At 33.8% G+C, this 25,575-nt stretch overlaps 1 protein-coding gene across 12 annotated transcripts in view; it reads right to left on the bottom strand.

Moving 5' to 3' along the window:
* STXBP5L (syntaxin binding protein 5L) overlaps positions 1–25,575 on the bottom strand; it is a 339,029-nt gene that overhangs the window by 52,692 nt on the left and 260,762 nt on the right. For 6 of the 12 annotated variants that reach the window (XM_043473078.1, XM_043473077.1, XM_043473082.1 and 3 more), the window contains 3 exons: positions 20,327–20,392; positions 12,703–12,795; positions 1,307–1,357 (listed from right to left, as the gene is read on the bottom strand). In XM_043473078.1, the coding sequence (XP_043329013.1) occupies positions 1,307–1,357; positions 12,703–12,795; positions 20,327–20,392 (210 nt within the window). The remainder of the gene's footprint in view (positions 1–1,306; positions 1,358–12,702; positions 12,796–20,326; positions 20,393–25,575) is intronic. The other 6 variants (XM_043473085.1, XM_043473081.1, XM_043473087.1 and 3 more) reach the window with 2 other exon arrangements.

The following is a 25,575-nucleotide window of genomic DNA, read 5'->3' as shown; positions in this document are numbered from 1 at the left end:
CTAATAATACTGAATAATGTTGCATTTGCATTTAAAATGTGCTTTGCATATAATATCACTGACATAATTATCTAATCAAATTCATCTAAGATGGTATGTAATTAGATTTTAAATGTAACAAATTATTTATTGCTGAAAGATATTTAATTTAGTTAAAATAGGATGAGGTATGTGAATATGCTCAATAAACTTTGAGTATTATGTTCTGTGATCTAGGTTCAAATCTTAATTCTACAATTTATTAACAATATAACCTCAGTTTCTACTCTAGAAAAAAAGGAATACTGATAACTACCTTAAAGAGTTGCTGAAAAAGTGAAAAGTGAAACTGTTAGTCCTTCAGTCATGTTCAACTCTGCAACCCCATGGACTGTAGCCCACTAGGCTCCTCTGTCTGTGGAACTGTCCAGGCAAGAATACTGGAGTGGGTAGCCATTCCCTTGTCCAGGGGATCTTCCCAACCCAGGGACTGAACCCAGGTCTCCAGCAATGCAGGCATATTCTTTATTGTCTGAGCCACCAGAGGACTTTTTAAAGAGCTGCTAAGAAAGTTAAATAAAATCATGTATGTGAAACAGCTTTGAACACTCTAAAAAACAAAGACTAATTACTGAATTTTTGTTATTTTAGACATGACACTGACATTCGTAGGTTTTATGCTATGACTTTAAGTCAAAAGAAAGGAGATGAAAATAAAGGCGATTCAATTAAATTTCACAAAAGAAACTATCCTGGAACAAGTAAATTAAAGTTCTGAGGGAAAAGTTGATGAAAACCTATTAAGACCTTATTTATTTCAGAACTAGAATTATGAATAAGCTTGGGAGCACCACAAAAAATAAAGTGAATAACGTCTTCTGTAACTTTCCTTAATGGCAAGAACTCCATTCTTCTATGTATCAGACTTTGCAGTTGTTGTTGTTAAATAGCATTAGTTGTAAATGATATTAATATCCAAAATAGGAAAATAGTTCCAGAGAAAATGATGCTCATTTACATGATTACTGTCACAAAGGGTCCATATGCATGACTCTAGTTAATGTTTAAAAACATTTTCATGATTAAAAAACCCCAAACATTATATAGTTGGTGTGTAATGATTTATGAAACATAGTTTTGTAAAATGATTGTTAACAAAATGTTGAATGCTGCCAACAGAACTGTATGGTGATTTTTAAGGAAGCCTTTTTGAAAAGCCATTAAACACTGCCATCTAGGAAACTTGTTATTCATGGACCGGTTGGTTAAAATGTTCAGCCGAATGAATGTAAGAAAACTTAAAATTGTTGGCTTTTGCCTACCGTACCAAGATCAGCCTTAAGATCTGTTGGCAGACTTAACTTTCTTGATCCTTTAACTGAAACAACAGAAAAAGGAAAAAGGCAGTTAATTATATAAAACTGAAGAGGAGTGTGAGGGAACAGTATGTTTTACAGTATAATTATTGAAATTCTGATGAACATTAATATTTAGTGAGCATGTATGGAAGCAAAAATACTGTTCAATGTTAGTTTGTTGTCATTCAGGATTAAATATTTACTATGCAAACAGAAACATGAGAAAAGCAATTGTTATTACAGTAAATAATCAAATGTATCTTTGCGTAGTTTTTTCACACATAGCATGAGAGGTGATTCTTATTTTGGAAAGTACCAAAAGTCAATTTCAGATAAATCTAACAGATAAGTACTGCAACAAATGTATAAATTCATAGCATAAGTAACAATGGTAAGGGTAAAAACTGATTAACTCTATAAACATTTTTTGAAATAGAAAATTCTATTAGAGATGTATATGATGTAGTCAAGGAAACTTTACCATACCATGAAATGACTTCAACATTGAATACTACAATGTTAAATTCAGTAGTTCAAAAAACTCAAATAAAAAATATTTTAAAATGTTTAATTATATTATTATAAATCAAGCTGTCATAAAATGTTTGAATAAATCAAGAAAACTACAATTTATTGAAAATTTGCCTCATCTGTTAATAAATATTTTACATAGGGCATCTCATAGAATATTAAACTGGAATGAATTATAATAGAAATGCAGTAGGGGAAATCAAGTTAGAAACCTTTTCTGTCAATTAATACTTTAAGACCCAAATTGATACTATCAATTAATGTATACCTTCTTATGAGTGATTTTCTTTACAACTAGGAAAATTATTTTAAAATAAAGATGCAGTATGGTATAGAAGAAAGAATACTCAATTTAAAATCAGAAAACATGAGTCACAAATTTCTGAATTGTTACCACCTAGTTATAAAACTTAAAGTTTAATAAAATTCCCTTCATCAATTTGCAGCTTAACCTTCTTAGTATCAAAAACGTTATTTGATGGATACCTCTAATATTTCAGCAGGAATGGAATATATTTTATAAAAACCTAAATGTAAAAGAAACCTAAATATACTTTTTGTGTGTCATGAAATATTATCTTTTGATTTTTTTCCAACCATTTAAAATTTAAAAACCCATTCTTAATTCTCAAGTCATATCAAAATAGGTGGCAAGCTGGCTTTGGCCAGTGGGCTGTAGCTTGCTGACTGCAATATACCATGCTAAACTGCTTACTAAAGGAAATCTTAGTATTATCATTCTAATAAAATAATAACAGGCAGTTGTCTCTAAAAAATTAAAAATAATTCTCCTAAAGAGAAATCAAATTTTAAATCAAATTTGAGCAATTTGGGTTTAGAATCAGCAGCACAACAAAAAGATTGTTATTTATATAAAAATATGGCAAACTAAATAAATAAATGTAATAATTATACCAGAAGAGGTTGCAAATAAAGTATATTTTGTAAACTGATTCACAATTCAGATACACTGAGGGAGTAGGAATTTTTTACTTGAAATCTTTCACTTAATTTTTAAAATAGAAACTAATTCTTTGTAAGGATTTGTTTCAGAATTTATATTTTTAATTGCCTATATTTTGTTTTTAAATAGGGTATTTCAACATATCTATATAGTCTGAATTACTTCAGAAATGGATTTACAAAGATGTTTTCAGAAAGAGGTCAAACTTTTGACTTCTTTCTGTTAGTTCCTTTCTATTAGTCTAATATGTAATTGACTTTGGCTCTTAGCTCCGCTCCACTTTTTCGGATACCCTCTCCACTTTACCACATAGCTTCTTGGTTTCCTGTAGACTGATTCCTACCTAAAAATTGGGGGCCCTCTCACAAACCCCATCCTCAGCTGTATAACTAGGGGAGGAAAAGGGAGCAATTAGATGGTGAGATTAATTGCTGAACTTCTTTAATAAAAATGTTAGTTACAGGTGCCAGATACTGGTTCACAGGAAGCCTTCTCTTTGTTTGATCTAGCTGCAAGTGGACTCCTACTCACCGTTTACCACGGCTGAACACGCATCAGCTCGGTGAAGGCAGCCTGGCCTGAAGCTCCACTGGTGCTGTTATCTTAACCTTCACAGCACCTTGTGCACATCTCTTTATAACACTTGCATTTTATTATACCGGATTTTTTTTTATTCTCTTACTATCAATTAACATCCTATAAATTTTGAGTTTTCTAAACATGGGGATTATATTCCCAATATTTAATTAATTGGCATAAAATAGGTGTACAATACATGTGTGCTGAATGAATGTCTTTAAAAAACAGTGAAGTCAGAAGGTAGGATGATGGGTTATTCTGAAGAGGGCTAAAACAGAAAGCAAGCATGTTTCAAGTGTTAGAAGAATATGTTACACATTAACATTTGAGGAATTTGAGATGGAAGATGAGTAAGGCAAGAGGGAATAAGAGGTAAGTGGTTCTAGAAATATACTGAGTGAAAACACATATCAGTCTTTGCAATGTGCCCTTGGGAATGCAGATCTATGAATTTCATTTTTATTTTCAGGTGAAAGTGTGGAGAAGGCAATGGCAACCCACTGCAGTACTCTTGCCTGGAGAATCCCAGGGATGGCGGAGCCTGGTGGGCTGCCAGCTATGGAGTCGCACAGAGTTGGACACAACTGAAGTGACTTAGCAGCAGCAGCAAAAGTGTACATATCACTATCATTTCATATTGTTAGCCAAAGGGTGAAAAACAGGAAACAAAAACTTCACCTTACTCATTGGTTAAGCACACTGCACTAAGAGAGATCTTCCCGACCCAGGGATTGAACCTGGTCTGCCCACATTGCAGGCAGATTCTTTACTGGCTGAGCCACCAGGGAAGCCCTGGAAAGAGGTAGAGTAAGGTCAGGTTTCTCTGACTCCAAATCTATGCCCTTTGCACTAAGCAACACAAATGTTCCTGACATAAGAAGATACCACCTGTGTAGCCTACACATCTATAAAATCTATATCTATAAAATAAATAAAACACTAAATTAAATGTTACTTAGATTAACATGTTAGGAAAGTTCACCTATCAATTAACTGGCTTGTTGGAATACAGTAATGAATTTCATTTGTCTCTATCTTCCCTATGCTATAAATGAAGATAGGACAAAAATACCTGGTGTATGTGCATGTATGTGCATGTACATACATACATACATATATATACATATACACAGGTGTAGTTAACAAAAACACAAACATTTTGAAGTTACAGTGCCATGATGGAGTCCTGAAAAGCCTACACACCTCTAATTTTGACCCCAAATTTAATTTTGTTGGATCATATGTAGTTCTAATTTTAGTTTGTTAAGGAGCCTCCATATACTTTCCTCCATAGTGGCTGTACCAATTTACATTTCCACCAACAGTGTAGGAGGGTTCCCTTGGCTGCATACCCTTTCCAGCTGATGATGGTCATTCTGATTGGGAGGGAGGCAACTTCCCTGGTGGCTCAGATGGTGAAGAATCTGCCTGCAATGTGGGAGACTCAGGTTCTATCCCTGGGTCAGAAAGATCCCCTGGAGTAGGAAATGGCAACCCACTCCAGTACTCTTGCCTGGAGAATTCTGTGGACAGAGGACCCTGGTGGGTTACAGTTATGGTGGGGTCACAGAGTTGAATATGACTGAGCGACTAACACTACTATGACTCTAATTGGGATGAGGTGATATCTCATTGTAGTTTTGATTTGCATTTCTCTAATAATTAGCAATGTAGAGCATCTTTTCATGTGCCTCTTGGCCATCTCAATGTCTTCTCTAGAGAAATGTGCATTTATATCTTATGCCCAGTTTTTGAATGGACTGTATATGTGTGTGTATGTGTGTGTATTTTATATTGAGTTGCATGAACTGTTTGTAGATTTTGGAGATTAACCCCTTGTCAGGGCTTCATTTGCAAATATTTTCTCCAACTTTGTGGGTTGCCTTTTAGTTTCATGTATAGTTTCCTCTGCTGTGCCAAAGCTTTTGAGATTAATTAGGTTCCATTTATTTATTTTTGTTTTTATTTCCATTACTTCAGTAGATGGATCAAAAGATATTGCTGTGATTGATTTATGTTGAAGAGTGTTCTTCCTATGTTTTCCTCTAAGAGTTTTATAGTATCAGGTCTTACATTTAGATCTTTAATCTGTTTTGAATTTATTTTTGTGTATGGTGATAAAAAGGTTCTAATTCCATGCTTTTACATGTAGTTGTCCAGTTTTCCCAGTCATTTATTGAAGTCACTGTCTGTTCTCCATTGTATAGTCTTGTCTATTTCATCATAGATTAATTGACCATAGGTGCGTGGGTTTATTTCTGGAACTTCTATTTTGTTTCAGTGATCTATATTTCTATTTTTGTGACATTACCATACTGTTTTGGTGACTGTAGCCTTGTAGCATAGTCTGAAGTCAGGAAGCCTGACTCCTCCAGCTCTGTTTCTCTTTCTCGAGATTGCTTTAGCTATTCAAGTTCTATTATGTCTCCATACAAACTTAACATTTTTGTTCTAATTCTGTGAAAATGTCATTGGTGATTTGATAGACGTTGCACTGAACTATAGATTGCTTTGGGGAGCACAGTCATCTTGACAGTATTCTTCCAATCCAAGAACATGTAGTATCTTTCTATCTTTGTCATTTTCAATTCCATTCATTGGTCTTACATATCAGAGTACAGGTCTTTTGCCTCCATACGTAGGTTTATTCCTAGATATTGTATTCTTTTTGATGAGATGGTAAATGGGATTTGTTCCTTAATTTCTCTTTCTCATTTTTCCTTGTTAGTGTACGAAAATGCTACATATTTCTGTGCATTAATTTTGTATCCTGCAATTTCACTGAATTCGTTGAGATCTAGCAATTTTCTGGCAGCATCTAGGATTTTCTATGCATAAGATCCTGTCATCTGCAAACAGTGACAGTTTTATTTCTATTTTGGTTTGGATTTTTCTTTTCCTGCTCTGACTGTCATGGCTAGAATTTCTAAAACGATGGTGAATAAGAATTTCTAAAACGATGGTGGCAAGAGTGAGCACCCTTGTCTTGTTCCTGATCTTAGAGGAAATGCTTTCAGTTTTCCACCATTGAGAATGATGTCTGCTGTGCATTTGTAGTATATGGCCTTTATTATGTTAGCACAGGCTCCCTCTATGCCCACTTTCTGAATTTTTTTAAAATCATAAATGGGTGCTGAATTTTGTCAAAGGCTTTTTCTGCATCTATTGAGATGGTCATATGTTTTGTTAATGTGGCGTATCACACTGATTGATTTGCAGATATTGAAAAATCCTTGTGTCCCTGGGATAAATCCCACTTGATCATGGTATATGATCCTTTTAATGGGTTGTTGGATTTGGTTTATTAGTATTTGGTGGAGGATTTCTGGACTTTGGTTGGGAGTTTTTAATCATAGCTTCAATATCAGTGCTTGTGATAGTCTATTCATATTTTCAGTTTCTTCCAGGTTCAGCCTTGGAAGTTTGCATCTAACAATTTGTCCATTTCTTCTAGATTGTCCACTGCATTGTCATATAATTGTTTGTAGTAGTCTCTTATGATCCTTTGTATTTCTGTGGTGTCTGCTGTAACTTCTCCCTTTTCATTCTTAATTTTATTGATTTGAGATTTCCCCCTTTTTTTTTCGTGGTGAGTCTGGCTAAAGGTTTATCAATTTTTAAAAAAAATCTTTTTGAAGAACCAGCTTTTAGTCCTATAGATCTTTTCTATCATTTTCTTCAACTCATTTCATTGATTCCTGCTCTGATCTTTATGATTTCTTTCCTTCTACTCACTTTGGGTTTTGTTTGTTCTTTTTTTCTCTAGTTGCTTTAGGTGTAAGTTTAAGTTGTTTATTTGAGATTTTTTTTGAATTTCCTGAGGTAAGATCATATTGCTATAAACTTTCCTCTTAAAACTGCTTTCCTGCATCCCATAAGTTTCAGATCATCATGCTTTCATTTTTATTTGTTTCTAAGTATGTGTGATTTCCTGTTTGATATCTTCAGTGATCCATTGGTGTTTAGTAGCATATTGTTTGGCCTCCACATGTTTGTGTTTTTTTTACATTTTTTTTTCATTGTAGTTGATTTACAATCTCATACTGTTATGGTCAGAAAATATGCTTGATATAATTTCCATTTTCCTAAATGTACTGAGGCCACTTTGTGGCCAGCATGTGATCCATCCTGCAAAATGTTCCAAGTGCAGTTAGGAAGAATGTGTATTCTGCTCCTTTTGGATTAAGTTCATTTGATCTAATGTGTCATTTAAGGCTTGTGTTTCCTTATTTGAGTTTCTTCTGAATGATCAGTTCATTGACAGAGGGGTGTTAATGTCTCCCAATATTATTGTGTTACTGTTGATTTCTCCTTTTAAGGCTGTTAGTATATTTGCCTTATATATTGAGATGCTGCTATGTTAGGTGCATATATATTTAAAATTGTATCTTCTGCTCGGATTGATTCCTTTATCTGTAGGTAATGTTCTTCTTTGTCTCTTGTAACAGTCTTTAAAGTTTGTCCGATGTGAGTATTGCTACTCCAGCTTTCTTTTAATTTCCATTTGCATGAAATTCCTTTTTCTATCACCTCACTTTCAGTCTGTGTGTGTCTCTAGATCTGAAGTTGGTCTCTTGTGTATATATGCATATATATGGGTCTTATTTTTGATCCATTCAGCTACTCAGTCTTTTGGTTGGGGCATTTAATCCATTTATGGTTAAGGTAATTATCAATATGCACATTCTTATTGCCATTTTGTTCATTGTTTTGGATCTGGTTTTGAAGGTCTTTTTTCTTACCTTCCTATTCTGCTCTCTTCTCCTGTGGTTTGATGACTAACTTTACTGTTGTGTTTGGATTACTTTTTCTTTTTTGTGTGTGTATCTTTGTAGATCTTCAGTGTGCAGTTACCATGAGGTTTTGATATAACAGTCTGTGTATAAACAAGATTGTTCTAAGTCATTGATCTTTTAATTTCAAGTGTATTTCCAATATCCTGCATTTGTACTCTCCTCTTATCACAGTTGCTGGTTTTGAGATTGTATTTGTGTGTGGAATACTTCCCACCTTACCGTGTGTTGACCTTTTCCAGAGAGCTTTTCCATTCATAATTTTCTTGTTTCTAGTTATGACATTTTCTTTTTGCCTAGATAAGTTCCTTTGGCATTTGTTGCAAAGCCGGTCTGACAGTACTGAATTCTTAGTTTTTGCTTCTCTGTAAGGCTATTGATTCCTCCATCAAATCTGAATGAGATCCTTGCTGGGTAGAGTATTCTTGGTTGTAGGTTCTTCCCTTTCATCACTTTAAAAATATTATGCCACTCCCTTCTGGCCTGCAGATAACCTTATGGGAGTTCCTGGTACATTATTTGTTGATCATCTCTTATTACTTTTAGTATTTTTTTCTTTGTCTTTAATTTCTGTCAGCTTGATTACTATGTGTTTTGGTGTGTTTCTTCTTGGGTTTATTCTGCCTGGACTCCATGAATCCAGGGCTTTGGTGAATGTTTCCTTTCCTATGTTAGGAAGGTTTTCAGCTATTATCTTCTCAAATATTTTCTCAGATATTTTTTTCTCTCTTCTCCTTCTGGGATCCCTATAATGTGAATGTTGGTACATTTCATGTTGTTCCAGAGGTCTCTTACACTGTTTTTCATTCTTTTTTCTTTATTCTGTCCCACAGCCATGATTTCCACCATTCTGTCTTCCAGCTCACTTCTCTGTTCTTCTGCCTTACTTATTCTGCTATTGATTCCCTTCAATGTATTTTGTATTTCAGTTATTGTATTATTCATCTGTTTGTTTGCTCTTGAGGTCTTCTAGGTTTTTGTTAAACATTTTCTGTCTCTTCTTGATCTATGTCTCCGTTCTTCTGAGATCTTGAGTCTTTACTATCATTACTCTGAATTCTTCAGCTAGATTGCTTGTCTTCACTTCACTTAGCTGTTCATCTGGAATTTAATCTTATTCCTGCATCTGGCACATAGTCCTCTGTCTCACACTGTCTAACTTTCTGTGATTGTGGTTTTCCATTCCTCAGGTTGCATGGTTATAGTTCTCATTTCTACTGTCTGCCCCCTGGTGAATGAGGCTGTTTAAGAGGCTTATGCTGGTAGGAGGAACTGGTTCCCAGCTACTGGTGGGTGGAGCTGGGTCTTGTCCGTCTGGTGGACAGGGCTGTGTTTTATGGGCAGCTATTCTCATCAGAAAATGGCATGCCACAGTGGTGTTGTATTATTACATAGGAAAAAGGAAACTACTGTATGGAAAACTCTGGGTTATAATCATTTTTAGGTTTCTTGGCCACTGATTTTATTTGGGGTCTAGAACATTGGTAATTCATGCTGGTTAATGATGTAAATCTCAGTTCAGTTAAGTTGCTTAGTCTTGTCCAGCTGTTTGTGACCCCATGGACTGCAGCATGCCAGGCTTCCCTGTCCATCACCAACTCCTAGACCTTGCTCAAACTCATGTCCATTGAGTCAATGATGCCATCCAACTATTTCATCCTCTGTCATTCCCTTCTCCTCCTGCCCTCAATCTTTCCCAGCATCAGGGTCTTTACCAGTGAGTCAGTATTTCACATCAGGTGGCCAAAGTACTGGAGTTTCACCTTTAGCATCAGTCCTTCCAATGAATATTCAGGATTGATTTCCTTTACGATTGACTGGTTGGATTTCCTTGCAGTGCAAAGGACTCTCAAGAGTCTTCTCCAGCACCACAGTTCAAAAGCATCAATTCTTCAGTGCTCAGCTTTCTTTATAGTCCAACTCTCACATCCAACTTTATATATAGTCCAACTCTCACATCCATACATGACTTCTGGAAAAACCATAGCTTTGACTAGACAGACCTTTTTTGGCAAAGTAATGCTGTCTAGGTTGGTCATAGCTTTTCCTTTAAGGAGCAAACATCTTTTAATTTCATGTTGCAGTCACCATCTGCAGTGATTTTGAAGCACCACCGCTCCCCCAAAGTCTCTCACTGTTTCCCCATCTATTTGCAGTGAAGTGTGGGACCAGATGCCATGATTGTAGTTTTTTGAATGCTGAGTTTTAAGCCAAATTTTTCACTGTCCTTTTTCACTTTCATCAAGAGGCTCTTTAGTTCTTCTTCACTTTCTCCATAAGGGTGATGTCATCCGCGTATCTAAGATTATTGATATTTCTCCTGGCAATCTTGATTCCAGCTCATACTTCATCCAGTTTGGCATTTTGCATGATGTACTCTGCATATAAGTTAAATAAGCAGGGTGACAATATACATCCTTGATGTATTCCTTTCCCTATATGGAACCAGTCTGTTGTTCCACATCCAGTTCGCTTTCTTCTTGACCTGCATACAGATTTCTCAGAAGGCAGGTAAGGTAGTCTGGTATTCCCATCTCTTGAAGAGTTTCCCACAGTTTGGTGTGATCTACACAGTCAAAGGCTTTGGCGTAGTCAAGAAAGCAGAACTGAAACTTGTTTTTTCTGTTTCAGAAAAAAAAAAGAAAGAGGGAGGGTATAGATGTACACCTATGGTTGATTCTTTCTTTTTCGATGATCCAACGGATGTTGGCAATGTGATCTCTGGTTCCTCTGTCTTTTCTAAATCCAGCTTCAATATCTGGAAGTTCACAGTTCATGTACTGCTGAAGCCTGGCTTGGAAAATTTTGAGCATTACTTTGCCAGCATGTGAGATGACTGCAGTTGTGCAGCAGTTTGAACATTCTTTGGCATTGCCTTTCTTTGGGACTAGAATGAAAACTGACCTTTTTGAGTCCTGTGGCCATAGTGATGTTTCCTAAGGCCCACTTGACTTCGCATTCTAGGACGTCTGGCTCTAGGTGAGTGATCACACCATTGTGTTATCTGGGTCATGAAGATCTTTTCTATATAGTTCTTCTGTGTATTCTTGCCACCTCTTCTTAATATCTTCTGCTTCTGTTAGGTCCAAACCATTTCTATCCTTTATTGTGCTGATGTTTGCATGAAATGTTCCTTTGGTATCTCTAATTTTCTTGAAGAGATCCCTAGTCTTTCCCATTCTATTGTTTTCCTCTATTTCTTTGCATTGATCACTGAGGAAGGCTTTCTTCTCTCTCCTTACTATTCTTTGGAACTCTGCATTTGAATGGGTATATCTTTCCTTTTCTCCTTTGCCTTTTGCTTCTCTTCTTTTCCAGGTATTTGTAGGGTCTCCTCAGACAACAATTTTGCCTTTCTGCATTTTTCTTGGGGATGGTCTTGATCACTGCCTCCTGTACAATGTCACAAACTTCCATCCATATTTCTTCAGGCACTCTATGAGATCTAATCCCTTGAATCTATTTGTCACTTCCACTGTATAATTGTTAAGGGATTTGATTTAGGTCATACCTGAGTGACCTAAATGGTCTAGTGGTTTCTCCTACTTTCTTCAATTTAAGTCTGAATTTTGCAATAAGGAATTCATGATCTGAGCACAGTCAGCTCCTGGTCTTGTTTTTGCTGACTGTATAGAGCTTCTCCATCTTTGGCTGCAAAGAGTATAATCAATCTGATTTCGGTATTGATCATCTGGTGATGTCCATATGTAGAGTCTTCTCTTGTGTTGTTGGAAGAAGGTGTTTGCTATGACCAGTGCATTCTCTTGGGAAAACTCTGTTAGCCTTTCCTCTGCTTCATTTTGTACTCCAAGGCCAAATTTGCCTGTAAATCTAGTCATAAGTCATTTTGTAATGAGTGCCTATTTAAAGAAAGCTATGTATTGTTTAAAAAATTATTTTCTAATTGAAGGATAATTGCTTTAGAGAATTTTGTTATTTTCTGTCAAACATCAAAATGAATCAGCCATAGGTGTACATCTGTCCCCTCCCTCTTCTGATTTGGTTCCTATGAATAGCACCAAATATGCAATGAGCCTGCATAAAATATATAGGACTTTTCTTTTTGCTTACTATTTCTGGGAGAGCATTGCCCCTTTGAGGCAATTCTTTGGAGTTTCCATGAACATCACAGTTGTTTCATAATTGTATCATGAAGAATATAGGAGAATTTTTACAAAACTACTCTAGCTTTTGGCTCTTACGTTTTCCCTGAATTCTCTGTTGGCCACTTCATATTTTCTTATAGGCCTGATGAAGTTATCCACGTTTAAAGCAGAAAACCCCATTATCAAAATTCTGTGGAACATTTCAAAAGCCTTAGGAATTCCTGCTGTCTATCTAATGAAGTTCATTTTATAATTTTAACCAGTGCTTTGGGGAAATTGGTCTTTATTTACCATGAGGGAGATGTATTTTTAGCACAACAAATAAGAAAGGTTTTAGAACAAATTGTAGAGATAATAGCTTCTTTGTTCATAAAATAAATTTTCACTTTCACCTGGCAAATGATGTACTTGATTCCTCTGTCTCATAGCTGGTATTTCATTCCTATAAAAGCCTGGTGCTGCCTCAGGAGTTCTGGTAGCAAGTCCTAAAGGAAGGGAATGAAAAACTATTGGCATGTAATTTTTTAGCCCAAATGAACCAAGAGTTTTTACCGTAGAGGTGACTTTCATAATAACTATTTGGAAGGCATAAAATAACTGTTTTGTGCCTTTACCTGAGTATTTTGGTACTGCTCCAACAGAGGACACTTTGAAAGGAAGACGCTTTCTTTCTTGAAGGATGGATGTAATGGGGTTCCAGGCATGTAGAATTACACAGAAATAGCATTAAAACTAGGCTGTAAGACCTAGTTTTAACCCAGGTTTGAGAACAGAATTGAATTTTTTTTCTTTTTAGCATTTTGTGGCATTAGTTTCCATGCTAATTTTTAATAAAGATATCTTTAGGGATAAATATTATGCTATTATATATTGTAGACAGTGAGAATCTTGAGGATGGATGGCTGCATAGGTAGCAGCAGTTTTATGACCTAATGCTAACCCTCTCAAAAAAATATTAAACTGAGAAAATGATTTTTAAAGGCAAATCTTCAAGGATAACAAATTAGAAAAATGCACACTTTGTGGGCAGACATAACCCTACAGTTGAGAGCTTGATTAATTTTCAACTCTTGGCCCAAAGAAAAAAACAGACTGTTTTCTTAGGGGATTATAGTCCTGTTCCAGATTTGGTGGTGCTAGTGCTGATGTTAGCTTCTGCTCAGCTCTTTGGGAAGTATGTTTCTGCAGTACCCAAACTGCACAATCTTACCTGGTGAGTGAAAAATGGTTACACAGCTTTAAGGAAAGATAATAATTTGTATAACTATTGCTTTGATGTTTATTTCTGCAGATAGACTGTCAGGTCCATTTGGCACAGGATATTTTTATTTTGTTCATTAGTTTATTCTTAGTGGATATCATAATATCACTTCTAATTATAGACACTTTGACTTACTTTCTGAATATAACAGTTGGGTGAATGAATAATATGAAATGATTGTTATCTTGAAAGCTGAGAATATCAATGTTCTGACTGGTTCATTGGGATCCTTGCAGCTCCCAATCCCTATTCTCTTCTCTCACATTATCCTAAAGGAAATATTTAATAGTCTGAAACTTCACCCTGTATTACTTGCAGTTTATTGGCATAAAAGGGAGTTTAAGATCCATGTAAGAAAGCAGAGTTATAACATGATTACTGGTCTCTGGCTTTCTTTATTTCTGATCTCTCTTACTCAGTAATATTTGTGTCAATGTTTTAATATGCTTTTTAGAGGACTTAAATAGGTGAGGGCTTGGGATCCCAAAACTGGAACCGAGAGGGGAAGCAACTACTGAACAAATGATGTAAAAAAAAAAGTTTCGTAGAGTCATGGTTCTCCAGTGGTCCAGAGACCAGAAGCATTAGTACCACCCGGGAACTTGCTAGAAATGCAAACTACCAGACCCCACTCTAGATTTATTGATTCGAATCTCTTATACTCAGCAATCTATGTTTTAATAAAAATTCTTCATAGGATTCTGATACAGGTTTTAAGCTTAAAAGCCACTGCATCATGCAGAAAAAATACTGGCTCTTAAATGCCATATATACATTAAAATGGAAGATATACTGAGATATAAACATAATAATTATCATTACTAATCAGATCTATGAAATTTCTCTGTATAGTGTATAAATCAAGTGTATAATCAAGGAGACTTGCTAGGAGGCATGACTGTTTTTATTAGTTTTTCAAAAGTTAGAATGTATTACAAATATGCTTAATCATGTATATTGATTCTATCACTGGTAAGTTATCTAAACATTTTAACTGTTTATATTTTCATTCTTTTCTACCTCTAAAGATAATATACATCATGAATTTTATAAAGCTACTGTTAAATTTTTAAATGATTTTTTTTCATGGTTACATTTTAAGATTTGATTGGGCTAAGACTCTTCATTTACCATAACTATACCTTTCCTGATAATCTAGATTGAATGCAGCAATTTTTACAACAGCAAGAGATTGCATAATGTTGTTTTAATGTACATTTGTTGGCATAGTATGCTGGAAATAGTGTTGAACACATTCTCCTTTGTGGGCTTAAAAAGATTCATTAATATAACACAATTATTTTTCCTTTTTCATGACGAATGGAATAAGCAAATATTCATTATTTCCAGCAATTTTAACTAAGATAAAAAAAAATCTGTTAGTATTTTCCCCAGAAAGATAAACTTCACATGTTTTAAGAAATATATATAGTGATTAGAAAGCTAACGTAACAAAAAATATCATTCCTCAGTCATAATTATTTATAGTTTAAAATGGCTACTAAAGAAGAATGGGACCTGCCAGTAAACCATTCTCAAATAAGGCACTATAGTGATAATGAATCTTAGTCAAGCATTTCTGTTCCAAATAACATAATACAAAAGTAGTCAAAATCTTCCTATTTTGAAGCAATCTATTTGATTGCATGCAAAGTCCTTTGAGTGCTTTGCCAAAAAAAAAAAAAGTGATGGTGTTTACAGATCTGCTTTAACATTAATAAAAGAAAAAACATCCAAGGCAGAGTACTAAAAGCAGAATGTCTATTAAAAACCTGTAGCAATCCTCATAATTAACTATGAAATCTTGAAAGACATATACCTGAGATGAAAATAAAGAAAAGATATCTGCTAACATCACATCTATTCAACATTGTTTTAGAGGCTCTAGCTGATTTCTTCCTTTAGAAAGAAGAAATAGAATTGTCCTTTTAACAGAATCAGTTCAGTTCAGCTCAGTCGCTCAGTCGTGTCCGACTCTTTGCGACCCCATGGAGGATAATTAGATACATAGATAATCAAAAAGAACTGACAAATTACTGAAGTTAAATAAGTTTATCAAATGTTCTGGCTATAATATCAATATACAAAAATTAATTACTTTTATATTAAAGCCACAAAACATAAAAAAAGATATCATAAACTTTACAACACAGAACATCAAATACTGAGTAATAAAGGTAATGAAAGATGTGTAGGTCTCTACAAAGAAAAATAAAATTATTACTGAGAGAAGAAATAAATGAAGAGATACCAAATGGAAAATTCATTGCTGAATATCAGTTCTGACGAACTGATCTACAGATACAGTGAAACTGTAGTCACTATCCAAACATGTCAATTTGTGTGCAAACTGACAATTTTTTTCTAAAAGTTATATAAAAACACAAAAGACCTAAAATAACTATCATTCTTGAAAAAGAACCACAAAAACAAAATTGAAGGACCTATACTGTCAGCAATACTGCAAAGCTACAGCAGTTAAAACAGTGAGGAATAGGATAAATGATAGATAAACACGCAAATGAAACAGAACATAAAGTCTAGAAACATAGATACACAGTAGAGTACACTAATTTGTGACAAAAGTACCATTTTAGTGCCTAGAAGAAATGATAGTTTTTTCATAAATGGCCCTTATCAACTGGATACCTAAATGAAAGTAATAAACCTTGAATCTTCCCTCACATTAGACACAGAAATACATTTCGGGTGGAACTTGAACTTAAATTTGAAGGTAAAACAATGAGGCTCCTAAAAAACAGGGAAATAGTTTTATGACCTTAGGGTAGACAAAGATGTTTTTAAAAACAAAACACACAAAGCATTAACAATAAAAAAATATTGATATACTGAGCAACATTAGCATTAAAATCTTTTGTTCATCAAAAGACCACTTTAACAGAGTAAAAGGTGAGGCATAGAATGGGAAAAGATAGTTTGCTCTATATACACCCAACAAAAGTACTTCTTTGTATGTATCTACCTATCTATACACATACACAGAATTTCTTATCAAAAGAAAAAGTTGGCAACATAATAACAATAAGTAGAAGACTTGAATATCTCATAAAAGATGATATTAAAAGTAGTCAATTAACATAAGAGAAGTTCATCAAAATCATTAGATAACAGGGACATGCACTGCAATTTGATTCCACAGTGAGATAGTCCTATATATACCTCAGAATGACTAAAGTTGGAAAAATTGGCAAGTATGTGGAACAAATAGAACTTTTATATGCTATAACAGAAGTAAAATTGGTGTAACCACTTCAAAACTCCACTCCCAGATACATGTAACACAGAGATAAGTTACATTTGTACTAAAAATTGTACAAGATTGGTCATAACAGCTTTATTTATAATAGCTCCCAACGGAAAACCACCTAAATATTCAGCAATAATAAACTGCATGGAGATATATTTGTATAATGGAGTATTATACATCAACAAATATCATCAGCAACATAGATGAATATTATATATATTGAAAAAATAAGCAAAAATTAAAATGTAAATATTGAATGATTTCATTCATCTGATAGTCCAAAACCCACAAAACTAATCTATGATGATAAAAGTCAGAATAGTAGGTACCTTTGTGGGTATTAGTGGGTGAGAGGGGCAAAAGAGTGGTATCTAGTAACATTCCATATCTTGATATGGGTACGTTTACATGGAGTACTCATTTGTAAAAACTAGTCTACCTGAACTCTTAAGAATTACTCACTTTGAAGTTTATATATTATACCTCAGTTAAAAAAAAGTTTATCCTAAAAGAGGTAAGGCCAAGAAATACAAAAAGAAATTACAAATAAAAGCAAGAGTTGTGGTATCAATAGCAAAAAGGTGATATCAGGTGGACACAATATAATATGAACAATGGTGATTAACATAGAGGATGCATATATCTTCTAATATTTACACATGAATACAAAGAATAAAAAACAGAAGATACAAGAACGAATAGATATACATTATTAATACAATATTTTAATTTGCCTTTTTCCCATCTTTGACAAATCAAGTAATCAAAATGTAAGGAAGGACATGAACAACATTAATAAGGTAATACTTTCAGCTGCCTAATGCCACACACTTACATTAAATAACTCTTGGGTCAAAGAAATATACACAATTGTTTACTATACATAAAATAATGTTAATGCAATCATAATATATCAAAAGGTATTATATGTTTAATGGAGAGTTCAAAGAGAAATTTAGCCCTGTTACATCAATATGTAAGAAATAATAAATATAAATGAATTAAGCATCTACCACAAAAAAGGTGACAGGGAAAAAATGAAGGAAAACAGAGGAGGGTACTAATAATGATAAAAGCAGAAATCAGTAAGGTAAAAAAACAAAAAATAGTAAAACCATTGTTTGGGTTTAAATAAACAGAAAATAGATCAACTACTTGGTAGCCTAATTAAAGAAAGGCTCTCAATCTTTGCATATGTTCATTGTACATTTCAGAGAAAGTACAAAGATGCAAATAAGTAACGATGGGTAAATGATTGACAGGGAAATTTGAGTAAAACATTTTTAAAAAGTAGATAATGTATAGTATTTAAATTGCTGGGCATAAAGAAAGAAGTCCTTAAAGGAAAAGATCAATGTCTGATTATTAAAAAAAAAAAAAAAACTACAGTAAAACACACCATAAGCAAAGTTAAATGTTAAATTGAAAAAAATATTTGGGTCTCATGTCACAGAGAAAATTCTAACTTACGAATAAGACTGATTATTATGAAAAGAATAAACAACCCTATAGAAAATGAGCAAAGTATATGAATAGATAAGTTACAAAATATTTAAAGAGCTCTTAAGTATATGAAAAGGTATTCATCACTTACAATATGTGAGAGGTAAATTGAAACTGCATTGACATATCCCTTTTACCAAACAGACTTGCAAAAATTAAAAAATTTGATAACAAGTATTTTCATATTATTGCTGGAAGGAATGAAAAGTTACAAACCCCAAGGAGAGCAACTGGAGATTAAACAAGTATATGCCCTTTGACCCAGCAACTTCAATTTTAGGAATTCATCCAATTGGTATACCTGCACAACATTTAGTTACTGCAGCAGTTTGACACAGCAACAGACTGGTACTGAACTAAGTGTACTTTAACTGGTGAAGTGATTAAGTAAATTATAGTATACACATGTAATTCAATATCATATAATGTAAATAAGAATAAGAAAATAATGAAATGGAAAGGAAGATGCACTGTAAAGTGAAACAACCAAAGTACAGTGAAATGCATACAATATACTGCTTTTGTATAAAACAGAAAGCAAAAGCCTACTTCTTTTTGTTTACAAACACAAACTGTCTAGAAGGATGAACAAACTAACAACAATGTTTATTTTTTCAAGAGGATGGAAACAATGCGTGGGGAAAGATGAAAGGGGAAGTTTTTTATTCCATTTTTGATGTTAAAACCTAATACATGTATTACTTTCAAATTCAGATTATGGATGAGAATTTAAAGTTAGGTTAAATTATCTAAATTTGATACAGGATGTTGAATTATATTTTAATTGAAGACTTCTGATGCAGGAATATATCAAAGTAATATTTTAAGAAGATTAATTTTGCACCATGATATGCAAAATGAATTCTATGAGGGAGACATGGAAAACAGAGACACCTGTTAGAATATCTTTGTGATATCATAGGTATAATAATACCTAGATTAGGATGGTGCCAATGGGAATACAAAAGAAAGGGTAAATGTATGAGGCTATGCCTAAAATGAAAGCAGTACAATAAGGATTAAATGGATATAATTAAAACAGAAATTTACACAGGACACAACTAGAGTCTACTCAATCTACATTCCTAAAGAATAAACAACTAGCAACTCTTAAGGGAGTAAATTGAAGAAATGTCACAATTCCAACTGAATTTCTAAAGGTCAAAATTCACTGCTTTATAAAGAGATTACTGTTTATAAATTTGCATGAAGTTTAAAATAATTTTTTAAATAAAAATTAATTATAATATTTGGGTACCCTATGAAAACAGACCTACAGTTCAATGTCAAAGATATACCTAACTTTTTGGTGCTTAAGAATTTATATAATATTATGTGTATACTATAGCAAAATCAGGTAAATACAAATTTTTTAAAAAAGCAAATCATTCATAATGATTACCACCACGAATTTCTACCTGTTAAATTTTTTTTCACATACTTTAAAAACTTACTCCTTAATTTTGCAAATGTTGCAAAATGTTGCAAAAACTTACTCCTAATAACCTTTATACTCATGTTTTTAATATAATGGGCTCACACTTTGTTTTACTCCCAACATATATTATAATTTTTCTTTGCCAACAAATATATATGTTTCAAAACTATGATCCAGAGGGCTGGTTTCTTATGCTTCTCCACCTATAGTGTGTATTTCCCACTAATTAAGCTCTAGCTGTAAGACAATTTCTACATAATATAACAGATTTTTACTTAGCATTACTAATATATCTGTACAATAACTGTCTTTTAAAGTGTCTTTAAAAGTACTGCACTCATACCTTTGATCTTAATTTTTTGGGAAGCCATGAATATTTTAAGACATTTATATTTTATTTTGGAATCAAATTTGCTTATGGTTTAATTTCAGAAATAAAATTATACCTAATTACCAAAATTATGAATTTCCCAAGAATTATGAAGATTAGGCAGTGGATTACTACAATGAGTTACCAGAAGCCTGAAAATTACCACTCATGTTTACCTGAAGTAGGAGACTTGCAGCGCTCAAGTTCCTGGGGAACTGGACTGTCATTCAACTCAGTTAAGCCTGAAAATGAAATGAAAAAAAATGAGAGATTTTCTAATGTTTCATAGATAATTATTAATTCCTGTAAGTTTTAAAATAAGGCTTTGTTTTTCCCCTGTGAGAACTTTTCTGTGCTCATGTTATGACAATTATTTTGAAAAATTTTAACGATACAGGAGAAACAATAACTGACGTATTTAGGGTAATTGAATATAATGGTGGAAAAATACAAATTCCCTTTTCTTATTTTTTATATAAAATAATATTTTAGTAAATGACCTAGTTTCTTCTGAAAATAGACCAAGAACAACATGAATTAGAACTTCTTTTAAAAAAAGATCTAATCAAATCTCCCATTTCCAAGGGAAATGGTTACTGGCTTTTTAAAAGACCTTTAAGGAGATGTTACAAATTTTAAATATTATACTTATTTATAAAAGTTAAGTAAATACTAAATGATGTGTTCAATGGTATCAAATTCCTTCTTATAATAAGCACTCTATTTTCCTCATTTCTAATATTCCTTTATTTAATGTCACTTTCCTGAAAAACACAACGACAGGCACAATGGATTAACAAACATTTTGTAATTCCCACTATCTGCCAGTCTACATTCCTATGGCATTTATAAAATATCCTTATCATTTTCCTATCCTAGTTGGAGAGTTTCACTTTTTTTTTCTTTGTAAATAGTTTCTACTTTAATGTAAATCCCCATACTCAGGGGTACTTACAAGCTATTGTCAATTACTGAAATGATCTTTATTCATATTCCTTTCCTACCATCCTCTTCTTTATGTAATTTATACCAATAAACTTGCTGTAGATTAAAAAAAATCATAGCACTTTAGAAATGTCCACTATGACACTTAAGCCCAGCCATTATGTTTATAAAAAGGAAATTGTAAGTTTGGAAAGTTTATTTACTTAAGGTTACAGAAATGAGAAGTGCCAAAGCTTCAACAGAATTCTTTATATATTTTGCTTAAGAGTCTTTCATCAGAAGTAATTGTATTTTCTTCCATTTGTGACTTATCGTCCCATTTTCATTAAAGACAATAAAATGTCTTTTGATGAGGAAAAGGTTAATTTACCTTAAGGACAATTTATTTTTTCTTTTATTTTGAATTTTTTTGATTCCCATATAAGTAATCATTGCCTATCCCATGGTAATGAAGATATCATTCTTTGTTTTCTCAAGAAACTTTCATTTTCAGGACTATAGTTCATCTCAAGTTAATTCTGATTATGGTGTGAGATAGGGATTAAGGTCCATTTTTCCCCCTATTTGCCCAGGTGTTCCATCATTATTTGTTAAAAAGATTTTCCTTTCCTAATTGATTTGTATTAGTGCCTGAGTCAAAAATAAATTGACCACATATGCGTGGGTCAGTTTCTTGATTTTCTCTTCTACAATCATTGGTCTATTCGTCTTTTTTTTTTTTTTTTGACTACCAAAATATCTAATTAATGTAGGTTTACAGTACATCTTGTAATCAGGAAGTGAAATCTTCCAACTCTGTTCTTTTCAAAATGTGTTTTAGTTATTCTAGATTCTTTGAATTTTTAATATACATTTTTAGAATTGGTTTGTCAATTTCTATAAAAAGATATGTGTTGCTGTTGTGCTTAGTCACTCAGTCGAGTCCAACTCTTGCAACCTCATAGACTGTAGCTTGCCAGGCTCCTCTGAGCATGGGATTCTCCAGGCAAGAATATTGGAGTGGGTTGCCATCTCCTTCTCCAGAGGATCTTCCCAACCCAGGAATAGAACCTGGGTCTCCTGCATTGCAGGCAGACTCTTTACCAAATGAGATATGCTAAATTATTAATGAATTCTGATAAATTTATAGATAAATTTGGCAGAATAAGCATCTTAAAAATATTGAGTTTTCCAGCCCATAAACATGGTACCTCTATTTAAATAATGTTTAAACATTTCCTTCTGTAGATTTGAGTACAGAGGTCTTACATATGGCATTTTTCAAGTCTTCTATTTAGTTTTTGACCTTCTGCCTAGTTCTTGTATTATATTTAAATGTAGAGTATTAAAATATCCAGTAATTGTTGAATTGTCTGTTTCTCCCTTTGAGTCTGTCAGATATTGCTTCAAATACTTTGTAACTCTGTTGTTAGGTATGTGAAGTGAAGTGAAGTGAAAGTCGCTCAGTTGTGTCTGACTCTTTGTTGACCCCATGGACTGTATAGTCCATGGAATTCTCCAGGCCAGAATACTGGAGTGAGTAGCCTTTCCCTTCTTCAGGGGATCTTCCCAACTCAGGGACTGAACCCAGGGACTGAATTTCCTGCATTGCAGGCAGATTCTTTAACAGCTGAGCCACAAGGGAAGCCCACAAATACTGGAGTGGGTAGCCTATCCCTTCTCCAGGGGATCTTCCCAACCCAGGAATAGAACTGGCGTCTCCTGCATTGCAGGCAGATTGTTGACCAACTGAGCTATCAGGGAAGCTAGTTGTTAGGTTTGTTACATCTTCTTGATATACTGCCCATTTTATCACTTTAAATGTCCCTCTTTAATAGAAATTTTTATTCAAAATCTTTTTGTCTGATATTAGTAGAGCTATTCCAGTTATTTTTTTTTCATGTTTGCTGTTTGTGTGATATTTTTCTATCCTTTTACTTTTCCCATTTGTATCTTTTGGTGTCACCTTCAGACAGCATGGCATTGCATCTTGATTTAAAAATTCAGCCATAAATACTCTACCCAGAAAATTACTAGAGCTAATCAACAAATATAGTAAAGTTGCAGGATATAAAATTAACACACAGAAATCCCTGGCATTCCTATACACTAACAATGAGAAAACAGAAAGAGAAATTAAGGAAACAATGCCATTCACCATTGCAACAAAAAGAATAAAATACTGAGGAGTGTATCTACCTAAAGAAACAAAAGACCTATACATAGAAAACTATAAAACACTGATGAAAGAAATCAAAGAGGACACAAACAGATGGAGAAATATACCCTGTTCATGGATTGGAAGAATCAATATTGTGAAAAGGAGTATACTATAAAAAGCAATCTATAGATTGAATGCAATCCCTATTAAGCTACCAACAGTATTTTTCACAGAACTAGAACAAATAATTTCACAATGTGTATGGAAATACAAAAAACCTCAAATAGCCAAAGCAGTCTTGAGAAAGAAGAATGGAACTGGAGGAATCAACCTGCCTGACTTCAGGCTCTACTACAAAGCCACAGTCATCAAGACAGTATGGTACTGGCACAAAGACAGAAATATAGATCAATGGAACAAAATAGAAAGCCCAGGGATAAATCCACGTACCTATGGACACCTTATCTTCGACAAAGGAGGCAAGGATATACAATGGAAAAAAGACAACCTCTTTAACAAGTGGTGCTGGGAAAACTGGTCAACCACTTGTAAAAGAATGAAACTAGAACACTTTCTAACACCATACACAAAAATAAACTCAAAATGGATTAAAGATCTAAATGTAAGACCAGAAACTATAAAACTCCTAGAGGAGAACATAGGCAAAACACTCTCTGACATAAATCACAGCAGGATCCTCTATGACCCACCTTCCAGAATATTGGAAATAAAAGCAAAAATAAACAAATGGGACCTAATGAAACTTAAAAGCTTTTGCACAACAAAGGAAACTATAAGCAAGGTGAAAAGACAGCCCTCAGATTGGGAGAAAATAATAGCAAATGAAGCAACAGACAAAGGATTAATCTAAAAAATATACAAGCAACTCCTGCAGCTCAATTCCAGAAAAATAAATGACCCAATCAAAAAATGGGCCAAGAACTAAACAGACATTTCTCCAAAGAAGACATACAGATGGCTAACAAACACATGAAAAGATGCTCAACATCACTCATTATCAGAGAAATGCAAATCAAAACCACAATGAGGTACCATTACACGCCAATCAGAATGGCTGCTATCCAAAAGTCTACAAGCAATAAATGCTGGAGAGAGTGTGGAGAAAAGGGAACCCTCTTACACTGTTGGTGGGAATGCAAACTAGTACAGCCACTATGGAGAACAGTGTGGAGATTTCTTAAAAAATTTGGAAATAGAACTGCCATATGACCCAGCAATCCCACTTCTGGGCATACACACTGAGGAAACCAGATCTGAAAGAGACACGTGCACCCCAATGTTCATCGCAGCACTGTTTATAATAGCCAGGACATGGAAGCAACCTAGATGCCCATCAGCAGATGAATGGATAAGGAAGCTGTGGTACATATACACCATGGAATATTACTCAGCCATTAAAAAGAATTCATTTGAATCAGTCCTAATGAGATGGATGAAACTGGAGCCCATTATACAGAGTGAAGTAAGCCAGAAAGATAAAGAACATTACAGTATACTAACACATATATATGGAATTTAGAAAGATGGTAATGATAACCCTACATGCAAAACAGAAAAAGAGACACAGAAGTACAGAACAGACTTTTGGACTCTGGGGGAGAAGGCGAGGGTGGGATGTTTCAAGAGAACAGCATAGAAACATGCATATTATCTATGGTGAAACAGATCACCAGCCCAGGTTGGATGCATGAGACAAGTGCTCAGGCCTGGTGCACTGGGAAGACCCAGAGGGATCGGGTAGCGAGGGAGGTGGGAGAGGTATCGGGATGGGGAATACATGTAAATCCATGGCTGATTCATGTCAATGTATGGCAAAAACCACTACAATATTGTAAAGTAATTAGCCTCCAACTAATAAAAATAAATGAAAAAAAAAATTCAGCCCAACAATCTGTCTTTTGATTGTTGTTTTTTTTTTAATTATCTATCCACATTAAATGTTATTACTGATACAGGGTTACATGTGTCATTTTAGGTTTCCTGCGTAACTCACGTATTTCTATTCTTCTAATTCTTCCTTATTGCTTTGCTTGTACTTAAGTAAATATTTAAATATTTAAGTGATATTTAAATAGTAAAATAATCAATTTTACCCTATATTTTTGGAGCTCTTAGTGGTTATTCTGAGATTTAACATATACATCTTATAAGAATCTACTTCTGATGTATAATAAATTCCAGTAGATATAGAAACGTTATTCTTGTAGCACCATTTCTCCTTTCTCTTTTACATGCTATTGCTGGTATACATATTATATCCATATGTATTGCAAACCCCAACAACATATTGCTATAATTATTGCTTTATATAATTTTATT

Source organism: Cervus canadensis, chromosome 7, assembly GCF_019320065.1.
Source record: "Cervus canadensis isolate Bull #8, Minnesota chromosome 7, ASM1932006v1, whole genome shotgun sequence".
NCBI lineage: Eukaryota > Metazoa > Chordata > Mammalia > Artiodactyla > Cervidae > Cervus > Cervus canadensis.
The sequence above is the reverse complement of the archived record's forward strand: the minus strand, read 5'-3'. Positions and strand labels throughout refer to the sequence as shown.